This window comes from Octopus bimaculoides, chromosome 10, assembly GCF_046866305.1.
Source record: "Octopus bimaculoides isolate indiv1 chromosome 10, ASM4686630v1, whole genome shotgun sequence".
NCBI lineage: Eukaryota > Metazoa > Mollusca > Cephalopoda > Octopoda > Octopodidae > Octopus > Octopus bimaculoides.
Genome location: NC_142937.1, coordinates 31217677 through 31231819, shown reverse-complemented (window position 1 = coordinate 31231819; position 14143 = coordinate 31217677). Strand labels below are relative to the sequence as shown.

Here is a 14143-nt window from a genome sequence, read left to right as displayed (position 1 = left end):
TCGGCAAATTTATGATGTCGAACATGCATAACCTACATCTATTTTCGTTGCATTCGGATTCCGAGACGCTAAATCGGACGAAAATTTAAACCTTTTTCTAAACTGTACTCTATATTTCCTGAGAAATCCACCCACTTTAAAACGTCTTAACATTACTTTCCCTTACATTTTTTACGGTTAATTCGTTAATCGCATAAATAGAAAATCGGAGGTTACAATCATGAGAATATAGGTGGCCCTTAAAAGGACCGTCTGATAGACAAAATCTAGAATAGATTTACTTGCTGCTGGTGTATTTGGTAACAGCCTTGGTACCTTCAGAGACGGCGTGTTTGGCCAACTCACCAGGGAGAAGCAGACGGACAGCAGTCTGCACCTCACGGCTACTGATGGTTGAACGTTTGTTGTAGTGAGCCAAACGGCTGGCTTCAGAAGCTATTCTTTCGAACAAATCGTTGACAAAACTGTTCATGATAGACATAGCTTTGCTGGAAATACCAGTATCGGGGTGGACTTGTTTCATTACTTTGTAGATGTAGATGGAATAACTTTCCTTCCTCTTCTTCTTGCGCTTCTTGTCTCCGGCGGGACGCGTAGCTTTCGCCTTCGAAGCCTTCTTGGCTCCTTTCGAAGCAGTTGCTGGTGCTGGTGGCATGATGTCACTGGCAGAGATTGACAATACAACCAACTCCACATCCACTCTATTTATAGCTGTCAAGTAGGCTCAGCAGATGAACATTTTTTCTAAACCCGCGCCGTTCATTTTCATTGGTGGAATTTGACGAGTGTATCACGTGACAAAAGCCCGCTTATTTTCACCTGCTTAGTGCAAATCTCGACTGCTGGAGCCTACTTGGCGGTATTTAAAGGCGAAAACCGCTTTTTTATTTCAATTATTCGCTGTTTTGTTGCAAATTAGTATCGAATCTCTAGAAAATGTCTGGTCGTGGTAAAGGAGGTAAAGTGAAGGGAAAGAGCAAGACCCGTTCATCCCGTGCTGGGCTTCAGTTCCCTGTCGGTCGTATCCATCGTCTTCTGCGTAAGGGAAACTATGCCCAACGTGTTGGTGCCGGAGCTCCAGTCTACTTGGCTGCTGTTATGGAATATTTAGCTGCCGAAGTGTTGGAATTGGCAGGAAATGCTGCCAGAGACAACAAGAAATCCAGAATTATTCCCCGTCATTTACAGTTGGCCATCCGTAACGACGAAGAATTAAACAAACTTTTGTCTGGAGTGACCATCGCCCAGGGTGGTGTTCTTCCCAATATCCAGGCTGTTCTTCTCCCCAAGAAGACCCAGAAGCCTTCTAAGTAAGCGCTTTCGGTGATTGCGTTTGACTTAATCTAACGGCCCTTTTCAGGGCCCTCTACATCATAATTTTAGTCTACTTACCGTTTATTTTATTTGCGATTCGATTCTTCATAGCCAGACATGATGCGTCATTCCGTAGATACAGCTTATGGTTATAACCTAGTGCTTCTTAACTATTTTATCTCTGGACGCCTTTGTTTACTTATATTCTGGCGGAATATTTGTATTCTTAACTAGCCAGTCATATCCTAATGACGATCATATTCATAGTGAAAATTTCGCCGAAAACAGTCGCAGTAATGAAAACAGAGATCCATAATTTCATGATTGCAGGCCCGGAATGTTTTTAATTTACTCACGGAGTTAGCCTTTAGATTATAAGAATTGTTATACAAAAAAAATTGTCGAAAAATGTCACGTAAAAAGAAATCTCCGAAAACAATCACAGTAATGAAATCTTGAATCCAATATATCGGGATTGGAATTCTGATCCAAGCACACCATATGCCCCTCGATTTTATTTCACCATACGGTTTAGTAAAATTTTGGCGAAGTTTCGGTTCAGGAATTCCCACATGAGCTGGATTTTTCCATGAACTGATTTTGGAATGCACTTAACCATGGGAGAAGGCTTTTGCAATTAAAAAAAACAGTATTTTCAGGCTGTCGTTTCTAGCACATCCCCCGACTACCTTCACGCTTTTCAGTATTGTTCGCCCCCTATACACATTCGTGCTATTAAACTTTTCCTTTCCATTGTTTAATAAAATATTGGAGAGACTGGGATTTAATTTTTTGCTTCAGTCAAAACTGAGAAAATCCTACTTATGTGGATGTCCTGATAGAAAACTTCTAAGATTTGTGACGAACGTCAGAGATATGTAGCACGTTGGAGATGATTTTTTTTTAACCTCCACCCCTTCTCCGGATCGGTTTTGTGGGCACTACACACTTAAAAACTATAAAAGCCCTTTTGGTAAAAAATATTTTCAGACGAAAAGGTGTGATTTAAAGGGAGATTTGGCTGTTTCTAGAATACCCAGTGACCAGCTTCCACGTTTCTGTCCCACTGACAAGTATTGATGTGTTTCAATATTTTCCTCCCCATTTCCACAAACTGCATAAACTAATGCTATTAAAACATATTTTGGGAGAAATTTATAGTTATCAACCTAACCGGTCATGGGATATGCTAGAAACAACAGCCAAATGTCTATTAAATCGCTCACTCTTTCGTCTATCGAAAAGGCTTCTATAGTTTTTAAAGTGCGTAGTCCGGAGAGCGGAAGGGGGTTAAAACATTTTTCGAGAAAATTATTTTTTTTACTAAAAAGATACTCCAGATCATTTTCAAGAGCACCGTGAAAGTCTGAAAAATTCGTCAAAACGGAGCAATACCAACTTATGTGTGCTACCTATCTCTGATGTCCACCAATTTTTTTCAACCCCACAAATCCTAGTATTTCCACATCGCTTTAAGACAGACAGTCCGAACCTGCAATTTGTTTATAATTTCTAACTAATTTCCAGATGAAAAGCTGTGATTTGAGGGAGATTTAGCTATTTTTAACATCCCACAAACATTTGATGTAATGATGCGGACGTAACACGGTAAGCAAGTAATTTTTAATTTTCACCCCCACCGCTCTAAGCGAGTGTGCGTAAGAAAACATTTGCTAACAGAAAAAGCATGCTATTAAATGGATTACCTTTTCGATAAGATATCAGAAGTTTTGACCTGTTACATGGTGTGCTTCAACCCAAAATCAATAGGCCGTGCACAAATTTTTAAAAGTTTTTAATTTGGAGTCGAAGTTATTTCTGAATTAAATATAATTGCAGATTCGGACTGTCTGAATTTTTAAAATGTGACTAAAAAATTCGAAAGAGTATGAATTTCAGTGTACAACACTAACATTTGGACCCTTAATATACTGTTGTGGGTCCCCAATTCATACTATTTTGCTTCCATGGACCCGAGTCGAGAAGCAGTTCAGATGCTTTATCAACAAATAGCTTTAATGTTTTTGCAAAATCAAAAGTAACCAGATTCTTGTACATGCTCTCCATGTTCGCACACCGGGAGCTTGAGGCTCGGCAGAGAAAAATTGCTAATTCTTCATGCAAATTTGGTAAAATACACTCCGGAGTCGAACAGATTATTTTCAATTAGAATTTAAGCGAACCAGCTATTTGGAATAGAGTTGCTAGTAATTGTAAACAGTTGACGCAATGCTCCCAGATAAAATGGACTAAGTTTAAACAGCGTATCAAATATTGATTTCAAATTACGGCAGAAGTCCCAGCATTCAAGGTGGGAGATGCCGATTACATAGATTCGAGTTTCAAGGAAAAGTCGGCGGAACTTAAACTCAGAACGTAGCGACGGACGAAATGCTGCTAAGCATTTCGCCGGGCGTGCTTATAACTCTGCCAGATCACCGCCTTACAATCATATAATGCGATCTAATGAAGATATGTCCATTGAAAGGGATAAAAAAAATGAAGCTGAAATTCAAAAGTTTTGGTTTAAGCATATCGAAGAGGGCGAGGTTGCTTACATTAAGATATGAATGGCCCTGAAAAGGGCCGGCATTTGTCGCTAGTCACGACCACGAAGTTACTTCCAGTTTAACCTCCGAATCCGTACAGAGTTCTACCTTGTCTCTTGAGAGCATAGACCACATCCATAGCGGTGACAGTCTTCCTCTTGGCATGCTCGGTGTAGGTGACAGCATCACGAATGACGTTCTCCAAGAACACCTTCAACACACCACGGGTCTCTTCGTAGATCAAACCAGAGATACGTTTCACACCACCTCGACGAGCCAGACGACGGATAGCGGGTTTGGTAATACCCTGGATGTTATCTCTCAACACCTTCCTGTGACGCTTGGCGCCTCCTTTTCCTAAACCTTTGCCTCCTTTACCACGTCCAGACATATTTCCAAATATTCAGCAATACAAAACTGCAATGACGTGTGATTCTAGTCGCTAGTATATATACACAGTACGCAGACGTAGCAGAGAACACTACGACTTGGAGATCACGTGCCTAAATCAGCGAATCACAGCAAAGCATTCAGCAGCAGCTGTTGTTTGGCGCTTTCTCTTTGTGTTGTGAGAGCATGTGTGAAGATTTTAGCGCCTGTTGTATATAACACTTTAGCGCCCAGACCCGAGTGTATATAAAGCGTGCCAGTTGCCGGCGCTTATTATTGACATCAGTATGGCTCGTACAAAGCAGACAGCACGTAAATCTACCGGAGGAAAGGCTCCTCGTAAACAACTTGCCACTAAGGCTGCCAGGAAGAGTGCCCCAGCAACTGGCGGTGTGAAAAAACCCCATCGTTACAGGCCTGGTACCGTAGCTCTGCGAGAGATCAGACGTTACCAGAAATCCACTGAACTTCTTATCAGAAAACTTCCCTTCCAACGTCTTGTTCGTGAGATCGCTCAGGACTTCAAGACCGATCTTCGTTTCCAGAGCTCTGCCGTAATGGCTTTACAGGAGGCCAGCGAGGCTTACTTGGTCGGTCTTTTCGAGGATACCAACTTGTGCGCTATCCACGCCAAGAGAGTGACCATCATGCCCAAGGACATTCAGCTTGCTCGCCGTATACGTGGTGAAAGAGCCTAAGTTGAAAATAGTAAAGCTACTGTCTTAGCCCAACGGCCCTTTTAAGGGCCTCTAAATTTTTTCGTAAAGTTCTACTATATCCTCATCATAATGGCTATGTTTCATGTTCTTGTATTATGAATGGTTTCTTTCAGCATTAAACTTCTTGATTCAATGGAGTGTAATTTTAAAATGTAGCAACTTCAGAAATTATATATACATCCGCAAACCACTTGGTTTTGGGTTCAGTCTTCTACTACAGCCTCGAGCCGTAAGTGGATTTGGTATTATGAATGGTTTCTTTCAGCATTAAACTTCTTGATTCAATGGAGTGTAATTTTGAAATGTAGCAACTTCAGAAATTATATATACATCCGCAAACCACTTGGTTTTGGGTTCAGTCTTCTACTACAGCCTCGAGCCGTAAGTGGATTTGATGAGCGAAAACTGAAAGAAGCCCATCGTATGTGTTTGTATTTGTCCCCCAACATCGCTTGACAACCGATGTTGGTGTGTTTACGGCCCCGTAAAAGAGACCGATAGAATAAGTGCTAGGCTTACAAAGTCCTGGGGGTCAATCTCGCCTAAATGCGGCGCTCCAGCATGGCCGCAGTCAAATAACAAATAAGTAAATGAAATAACAAGCCTTCAAGCAGACTATTCACATGCTAGAAATCACAGCCAAATTTCATACAATGTAATCAATCTCACCTTTCTGCAAAGATTTCTTTCAGAGTAATTTCCCGCAGTAATGTGAGGACAAAGTAATTCGTTAATTTTCACTTTTAGACAGGGGGATTTGGGGTCATAAATTTGAATTTGTACTTATTTTTTTCCAATCTCCGTATTTTCCTACGTAGATTGAAAAAGAAAATTCGATCGCAGTTTTGAGATTTGACTGTTATTTCTAGCATGTGAATAGCCTATTTTTACATCTTTTCCGTAATTTTTTTTTTTTTTTTTTTTTTGTGAAATACGTACAAAAATATGGAGATTATGATTCTGAAGAAAAAGAACACTCGGCTGTTTCCGTGACAAGTCGACAGGTCACAACAGGAACTGTCGACATGTGCCTGTTCTGTTTTTATGTATTTGTTTCCTTTTTGGAAATTTGCGGATTTCACATACACACATGAAGCAGGTTACAACAAATATTCAAGGCTTTTTGCTGGCATAATTTCGTTATTTCACAACACATAAATACATAAAACACACAGGTCACGAAGACATCACAAGTGAATTGTCGAGTTTTATCGAAGGATTGCCAAAAAGTTAGAAATAACAGCCAAATCTCACAAAACTGCGTTGACCACCTTTCTGCAAATATTTCGCACAGTAATATGACAAAGTGTTCATTCGAGAAAATATTGAAGCGGCTTGCTCCAAAAACAATGGATTTTTTGAAAACAAACTGCATTATTGCCACAAGTTGTTTATACATTCAATATGCTTTACTATTTTTACTTTTCTTTCAAGAGTTGAGAGATTTGGATGTTATTTCTAGCCTGTTTGTGCAGTCCAAGGCAGTAGAATCGGGAGGAAGGAGGAATTAAGATTATTTTTTTTCAGAATAAGTGAAAAAGAATGAAATTGTGGGTGCGGGTTAAATCTTCATAATTTTTCAGGATCGGAATCTCCTTAAGCTAAAACAGATACCGTAATAAAAAAATTTAAGCGTTTATATCTCCCATGTTATGAAAGCATAAACTTCCAGGAAGAAAATGCGATCGACTGAGATGTGGTTATGAATCGTTGCTTGCCTATAAAGCCCTGAAATGACCACGTACACTTGCATGTATTGAATAAATAAAATCGCAGACCAATATAAAGTCGAAAGTTTACAATCACGAAAATATAGGTGGCCCTTAAAAGGACCGTCTGATAAACAAAATCTAGAATAGATTTACTTGCTGCTGGTGTACTTGGTAACAGCCTTGGTACCTTCAGAGACGGCGTGTTTGGCCAACTCACCAGGGAGAAGCAGACGGACAGCAGTCTGCACCTCACGGCTACTGATGGTTGAACGTTTGTTGTAGTGAGCCAAACGGCTGGCTTCAGAAGCTATTCTTTCGAACAAATCGTTGACAAAACTGTTCATGATAGACATAGCTTTGCTGGAAATACCAGTATCGGGGTGGACTTGTTTCATTACTTTGTAGATGTAGATGGAATAACTTTCCTTCCTCTTCTTCTTGCGCTTCTTGTCTCCGGCGGGACGCGTAGCTTTCGCCTTCGAAGCCTTCTTGGCTCCTTTCGAAGCAGTTGCTGGTGCTGGTGGCATGATGTCACTGGCAGAGATTGACAATACAACCAACTCCACATCCACTCTATTTATAGCTGTCAAGTAGGCTCAGCAGATGAACATTTTTTTCTAAATCCGCGCCGTTCATTTTCATTGGTGGAATTTGACGAGTGTATCACGTGACAAAAGCCCGCTTATTTTCACCTGCTTAGTGCAAATCTCGACTGCTGGAGCCTACTTGGCGGTATTTAAAGGCGAAAACCGCTTTTTATTTCAATTATTCGCTGTTCTGTTGCAAATTAGTATCGAATCTCTATAGAAAATGTCTGGTCGTGGTAAAGGAGGTAAAGTGAAGGGAAAGAGCAAGACCCGTTCATCCCGTGCTGGGCTTCAATTCCCTGTCGGTCGTATCCACCGTCTTCTGCGTAAGGGAAACTATGCCCAACGTGTTGGTGCCGGAGCTCCAGTCTACTTGGCTGCTGTTATGGAATATTTGGCTGCCGAAGTGTTGGAATTGGCAGGAAATGCTGCCAGAGACAACAAGAAATCCAGAATTATTCCCCGTCATTTACAGTTGGCCATCCGTAACGACGAAGAATTGAACAAACTTTTGTCTGGAGTGACCATCGCCCAGGGTGGTGTTCTTCCCAATATCCAGGCTGTTCTTCTGCCCAAGAAGACCCAGAAGCCTTCTTCTAAGTAAGCGCTTTCGGTGATTGCGTTTGACTTAATCTAACGGTCCTTTTCAGGGCCCTCTACATCATAATTTTAGTCTACTTACCGTTTATTTTATTTGCGATTCGATTCTTCATAGCCAGACATGAAGCGTCATTCCGTAGATACAGCTTATATTTATAACCTAATGCTGCTTAACTATTTTATCTCTGGACGCTTTTGTTTACTGATCGTTTTCTGACGGAGCCTCTCTAGCTATTCAATGTTTAAAAATTTTTAATGTCCTTTTATTTCCTTAATCGTAGTTTGTAATGTCTACACCTACTGGTTTAAAAGCTGCCAGGCAGCGCAGCTTTTAAGCAACTGACCTTCAGTGTGAAGGTCTGTAAGCGGATCTCTGATTTGTTTTGGAGAATTTGTTGCAATTGCTTCCCCCAGTCATATCCCAATAATGATCATATTCGTCGTAAAAGTTCATATAGAAGATTTCGCCGAGAACAATCGCAGTGATAAAAACAAATCCAAAATTTCATGATTGCAGGTCCGGTGTGTTTTTAATTTACTCAAGAATTGTTATACAAAAAAATTTGGCGAAAAAGGTCACGTAAAAAAAAATCGCCGAAAGCACCCCATATGCGCCTCGATTTTGTGTCACGACGCTGGAATTCATACGATTTAGCAAAAAGTTTTGGCGCCCCAGCACGGCTGCCGTCTAATGACAGGAACATGTAAACTATATGTCTGGATGAGTTCAAATTAACCTCAGTATATCTAGGACTACATTCCGTCATTTTTTCTTTAAGATTGTAGACTGTAATTTGGGGGGAGGTATGCCGCTACTATTTCTAGCAGATCTAGTGACCACAAATATTGCAGGCGGTGTTTTTTTTAATTTACTCAAGAATTATACAAACAAATTTGTCGAAAAGGGTCACGTAAATAAAATCGCCGAAAACATCACAGTAATGAAATCTTGAATCCAATATATTTTTTTCTGATCCAAGCACACCATATGCCCCTCGATTTTGTGTCACGACGCTGGAATTCATACGATTTAGCAAAAAGTTTTGGCGAAGTTTCGCTTCAAGATGCTCACATGAACTAGATTTTTCTTCGTTTTAACGGATTTTTCCATGGACCGATTTTGGAATGCACTTAAGCATGGGAGAAGGCTTTTGCAGTTAAAAAAAACAGTATTTTCAGGCTGTCGTTTCAAGCACATCCCACGACTACCTTCATGCTTTTCATTATTTTTCGCCCCCTATACACATTCGTGCTATTAAAATTTTCCTTCCCATTGTTTAATAAAATATTGGAGACTGGGAATTAGTTTTTTTTGCTTCAGTCAAAACTGAGAAAATCCAACTTATGTGGATGTCCTGGACGAACGTCAGAGATAGGTAGCACACTTATGTTGGAATTTATCGGTTTTGACGGGGATTTAAGATTTTTCTTTCTTTTCACGGTGCCCTTCGAAATTATGTGGAAAATCTTCAAAAAAAGTAAACTCGAAAAATGATTTTTTTTTTTACCCCCCCCCCCCCTCTCCGGATCGGTTTTGTGGGCACTACGCACTTAAAAACTATAGAAGCCCTTTAGGTAAAAAAAATATTTTCAGACGAAAAGGTGTGATTTAAAGGGAGATTTGGCTGTTGTTTCTAGCATACCCAGTGACCAGCTTCCGCGTTTCTGTCTCACTGACAAGTATTGATGTCTTTCAATATTTTTCTCCCCATTTCCACACTAACTGCATAAACTCATATGCTATTAAAAAATATTTTGGGGGGAAATTTATGGTTTTTATTAACCTAACCGGTCATGGGATATGCTAGAAACAACAGCCAAATGTCTATTTGCGTAGTTCTCATAAAATCAGTCCGGAGAGGGGAAGGGGGTTAAAAAAACATTTTTCGAGAAAATTTTTAACTTGTGTCCGACGTCCACCAATTTTTTTCACTTTTTATCCCCACCCCATAAATCCTAGAATTTTCGAAAATATAAGTCATCGGTTTAAGACACAGACAGTCCGAACCTGCAATTTGTTAATAATTTCAAACTAATTTCCGGATGAAAAGCTGTGTGATTTAAGGGAGATTTAGCTATTTTTTACATCCCACACCTTCCTCGTTTTTTTGTAACTAACATTTGATGTAATGATGCGGACGTAACATGGTAAGCAAGTAATTTTTCATTTTCACCCCCACCGCTCCAAGCGAGTGTACGTAAGAAAACGTTTGCTAACAGAAAAAGCATGCTATTAAATGGATTACCTTTTCGATAAGATATCAGAAGTTTTGACCTGTTACATGGTGTGCTTCAACCCAAAATCAATAGGCCGTGCACTTTTAAAAAGTTTTTAATTTGGAGTCGAAAAATTTCTAGATTAAACAGAAATATAATTGCAGATTCGGACTGTCCGGATTTTTAAAACGTGATTAAAAAATTCGAAAGAGTACGAATTTCAGTGTATAACACTAACATTTGCAAAATAGAAACGTCATGAAGGGTTGGACCGTGGACCCGAGTCGAGCAGTTCAGATGCTTTATCAACAAGTAGCTTTAATGTTTTTGCAAAATCATAAGTAACCAGATTCTTGTACATGCTCTGCATGTTCGCTCACCGAGAGCTTGTATGTAGCTGTTATTTCGGCACTATCATGCTTATTAGCTGTCAGAAGTGAAAGCGCTCACTGCCTGCTAGTGAAGTATCTGCCTGTTGCTGGCCTGTCGATTCTTTGGCTACTGACAGCTAATACCATGACTGGCCGGAGCGAGCTATGTCTGTCTGTCTCTCTCTATCTATCTATCTATTACTCGAAAGTTCGCGCGTCCGCGCTAGCTAGTCGTTTGAGTAGAAAACACAAATTTAATTAGCAGTGAGCACTTTCACTTCTGACAGCTAATAGCATGATAGTGCCGTTATTTCTAGCATAAATGTTGTCTTGTGCTAAACTGAAGTAGCACCCACCCGTAACCATCATTTTTTAAAATAATTTTAAGGATTTTAACAAAATGAGTTGGAAGGTCGGCAGGGAAAAAAATTGCTAATTCTTCATGCAAATTTGGTAAAATACACTCCAGAGTTCGGAGTCTTACAGGTTATTCTCAATTAAAATTTAAACGTACCAGGTATTTGGAATATTGGAGTTGCTAGTAATTGTAAACACTTCACGCAATGCTCCCAGATAAAATGGACTAAGATTAAACAGCGTATCAAATATTGATTTCAAATTATGGCACAAGGCCAGCATTCAGGAGGTGGGAGATGAGTCGATTACAGATTCGTGTTTCAAGGAAAAGTCGACGGAACTTAGACTCAGAACGTAGCGACGGACGAAATGCTAAGCATTTCGCCGAGCGTACTAACTGCCAGATCACCGCCTTACAATCATATAATGCGATCTAATGAAGATATGTCCATTGAAAGGGATAAAAAAATGAAGCTGAAATTCAAACCAAATCTATTTAAGCATATCGAAGAGGGCGAGGTGGCTTACATTAAGATATGAATGGCCCTGAAAAGGGCCGGGATTTGTCGCTACTCTCGACCACGAAGTTACAAAGTTACTTCCAGTTTAACCTCCGAATCCGTACAGAGTTCTACCTTGTCTCTTGAGAGCATAGACCACATCCATAGCGGTGACAGTCTTCCTCTTGGCATGCTCGGTGTAGGTGACAGCATCACGAATGACGTTCTCCAAGAACACCTTCAACACACCACGGGTCTCTTCGTAGATCAAACCAGAGATACGTTTCACACCACCTCGACGAGCCAGACGACGGATAGCGGGTTTGGTAATACCCTGGATGTTATCTCTCAACACCTTCCTGTGACGCTTGGCGCCTCCTTTTCCTAAACCTTTGCCTCCTTTACCACGTCCAGACATATTTCCAAATATTCAGCAATACAAAACTGCAATGACGTGTGATTCTAGTCGCTAGTATATATACACAGTACGCAGACGTAGCAGAGAACACTACGACTTGGAGATCACGTGCCTAAATCAGCGAATCACAGCAAAGCATTCAGCAGCAGCTGTTGTTTGGCGCTTTCTCTTTGTGTTGTGAGAGCATGTGTGAAGATTTTAGCGCCTGTTGTATATAACACTTTAGCGCCCAGACCCGAGTGTATATAAAGCGTGCCAGTTGCCGGCGCTTATTATTGACATCAGTATGGCTCGTACAAAGCAGACAGCACGTAAATCTACCGGAGGAAAGGCTCCTCGTAAACAACTTGCCACTAAGGCTGCCAGGAAGAGTGCCCCAGCAACTGGCGGTGTGAAAAAACCCCATCGTTACAGGCCTGGTACCGTAGCTCTGCGAGAGATCAGACGTTACCAGAAATCCACTGAACTTCTTATCAGAAAACTTCCCTTCCAACGTCTTGTTCGTGAGATCGCTCAGGACTTCAAGACCGATCTTCGTTTCCAGAGCTCTGCCGTAATGGCTTTACAGGAGGCCAGCGAGGCTTACTTGGTCGGTCTTTTCGAGGATACCAACTTGTGCGCTATCCACGCCAAGAGAGTGACCATCATGCCCAAGGACATTCAGCTTGCTCGCCGTATCCGTGGTGAGAGAGCCTAAGTTGAAAATAATGAAGCTTACTGCTTTAGCCCAACGGCCCTTTTCAGGGCCTCTAAATTTTTTCGTAAAGTTCTACTAACCCTCATAATAATGGTATGTTTCAAGTTCTTGTTTCCTGAATTGTTTCTTTCAGCATTAAACTTCTTGATTCAGCCGAATGTAATTTTAAATGTGGCTCGGCAACTTCAGAAATATATATACATCCGCATAAACAAAAAGGTAGCTGGATCTTTATCAGAAAGATAGCCAGTCGGAAGTATCGATCCTAGAATCTTTTGGTCAAACCCTTTAGTTTGACCAATCTTTTTATGTGATTTTCAACCAGTACATGGAGTCAAGCCTAGGAGGTCTCTGCACATGCTAGAAATAACAGCCAAATCTATAAATTTTTTTTTTTTATAATTTCAAATAAAAACGAAAACGAAAATCGTGGTTGTAAAAAAATTATAAGTAAACAAAATATATTCAATCGAAAAATAAAATAGAATAGAATAACATAACTCAAGACTTTACTACTCAATGTGGATATTGTCTGAATTCTAACAAAATGGAAAGTATTTACTACGTTTGAATGACTGCTTCGGCGCCATAATTCTGTTAGACCTTCAATGGTCGAAGAAAGTTTAAAAGGTCACCTGATTCCCATTAATCTGTAAGTGCTGATTTTTCTGCCACAAAAAATTCTTCAAGGTGGTGCCGCAGTCCAATGACTGAAACAAGTAAAAAGATTTTTAGAAAATAATAATAATATCGTTCACGTGATAACAATGGCACTCTTCTTTTTTTTTTTTGCTTCTGTATACTTTCTGGAGGAGTTACCTCAATCCTATAAAATATTACCAAAAATGAAGTAGATTGACAAGTTTACTTTTTGAGCCTGTGGAAGGCGCGCTAGATGCCGAAATATTGTTCACTTGATAACAATGGCACTCTTCTTTTGTTTGCTAATAATAATAATAATAATAATAATTCGTTTTATTGGCCACAAGGGCTAATATCAATTAAAAACATGTAAGGACAAAGACAGGACGAAGGTTACAAAAGGTTTTGTCCGAAAAGGTAGGAAAGTTCGTCTAAACAGAGGAAGAAAATGGAGAAAGATAAATAAATAAATAGAACTCCCAAAGGGGGAGGCGCTTCGAAAAAGGAAAGGTTATACGTGGAAAAACCCATAAAACCACGGGAGCCTGGTCAGAAAAAATAAAGGGGTATAGAGCCCTTTCTCCTTTTACAAAACTTTTTTTTTATTTTTCTACAGGTGTATTCTCAGAATTGGTCCATTTATACTGGCCATTCTTCCAACAGTCACCCATCTTTCAACAAATTTGCTATGAGACAACACTTCCCTCTACTCTCATCTTCCTTTTCAAGTGGAACTTGAAAAAGTTGATGAGGCCTTGGCCAAAGAGGAAAGTGTCTGACTTTAGCTCTTTCAAACGGGTCCACCATATCACCTCTTTCGCTACAGCCACTAGGCATAGGAAAATTGCCTTGCCCTCCCGGTTAAAGGAGGTCGGTGGGTCAATCCTCACGATGGATTCAGCTGATAGCCGGATCCGTCCTACATGTGACAGTAGCTGTTCGATATTAACCCACAGGTCAGCAATACTCGGGCACTGGACGAGTGTGTGCAGAACGGTTTCGTCGTCCTGAGCGCACCTCGGGCAGGCCCAGTTGACGGCACTTCCATGCCGGAAGAGTTTATCTCGAAC

General features: G+C 40.4%; 6 protein-coding genes and 2 pseudogenes across 7 annotated transcripts; 4 read left to right on the top strand and 4 right to left on the bottom strand.

Moving 5' to 3' along the window:
• Nucleotides 1-262: 262 nt before the first annotated feature.
• On the bottom strand, nt 263-728 carry LOC149133517 (histone H2B, gonadal pseudogene; annotated as a pseudogene).
• A 24-nt stretch (nt 729-752) lies between these two features.
• LOC149133516 (histone H2A-like) lies at nt 753-2148 on the top strand. The gene has a single exon (XM_089358503.1). The coding sequence runs from the start codon at nt 937-939 to the stop codon at nt 1312-1314; it is 378 nt and encodes a 125-aa protein (XP_089214629.1). The 5' UTR covers nt 753-936; the 3' UTR covers nt 1315-2148.
• LOC149133515 (histone H4) lies at nt 1768-4254 on the bottom strand. The gene has a single exon (XM_089358505.1). The coding sequence runs from the start codon at nt 4252-4254 to the stop codon at nt 3943-3945; it is 312 nt and encodes a 103-aa protein (XP_089214631.1). The 3' UTR covers nt 1768-3942.
• A 286-nt stretch (nt 4255-4540) lies between these two features.
• On the top strand, nt 4541-5534 carry LOC149133514 (histone H3). Its single transcript, XM_089358501.1, has one exon. It carries the CDS (start codon nt 4541-4543, stop codon nt 4949-4951), a length of 411 nt encoding a protein of 136 aa, XP_089214627.1. The 3' UTR covers nt 4952-5534.
• A 131-nt stretch (nt 5535-5665) lies between these two features.
• On the bottom strand, nt 5666-7231 carry LOC149133513 (histone H2B, gonadal pseudogene; annotated as a pseudogene). The gene has a single exon (XR_016243374.1). The product of XR_016243374.1 is annotated as a histone H2B, gonadal pseudogene (transcript).
• A 109-nt stretch (nt 7232-7340) lies between these two features.
• LOC149133512 (histone H2A-like) lies at nt 7341-9793 on the top strand. Its single transcript, XM_089358502.1, has one exon. The coding sequence runs from the start codon at nt 7495-7497 to the stop codon at nt 7873-7875; it is 381 nt and encodes a 126-aa protein (XP_089214628.1). The 5' UTR covers nt 7341-7494; the 3' UTR covers nt 7876-9793.
• Nucleotides 9794-9936: 143 nt separating this feature from the next.
• On the bottom strand, nt 9937-11734 carry LOC149133511 (histone H4). The gene has a single exon (XM_089358504.1). It carries the CDS (start codon nt 11732-11734, stop codon nt 11423-11425), a length of 312 nt encoding a protein of 103 aa, XP_089214630.1. The 3' UTR covers nt 9937-11422.
• A 286-nt stretch (nt 11735-12020) lies between these two features.
• Nucleotides 12021-13327, top strand: LOC149133510 (histone H3). Its single transcript, XM_089358500.1, has one exon. It carries the CDS (start codon nt 12021-12023, stop codon nt 12429-12431), a length of 411 nt encoding a protein of 136 aa, XP_089214626.1. The 3' UTR covers nt 12432-13327.
• The last annotated feature ends 816 nt before the right edge of the window (nt 13328-14143 follow it).

Excerpts from the sequence above, each read along its gene's own strand:
- LOC149133516 (XM_089358503.1), top strand. The coding sequence starts at position 937 with ATGTCTGGTCGTGGTAAAGGAGGTAAAGTGAAGGGAAAGAGCAAGACC.
- LOC149133515 (XM_089358505.1), bottom strand. The coding sequence starts at position 4,254 with ATGTCTGGACGTGGTAAAGGAGGCAAAGGTTTAGGAAAAGGAGGCGCC.
- LOC149133514 (XM_089358501.1), top strand. The coding sequence starts at position 4,541 with ATGGCTCGTACAAAGCAGACAGCACGTAAATCTACCGGAGGAAAGGCT.
- LOC149133512 (XM_089358502.1), top strand. The coding sequence starts at position 7,495 with ATGTCTGGTCGTGGTAAAGGAGGTAAAGTGAAGGGAAAGAGCAAGACC.
- LOC149133511 (XM_089358504.1), bottom strand. The coding sequence starts at position 11,734 with ATGTCTGGACGTGGTAAAGGAGGCAAAGGTTTAGGAAAAGGAGGCGCC.
- LOC149133510 (XM_089358500.1), top strand. The coding sequence starts at position 12,021 with ATGGCTCGTACAAAGCAGACAGCACGTAAATCTACCGGAGGAAAGGCT.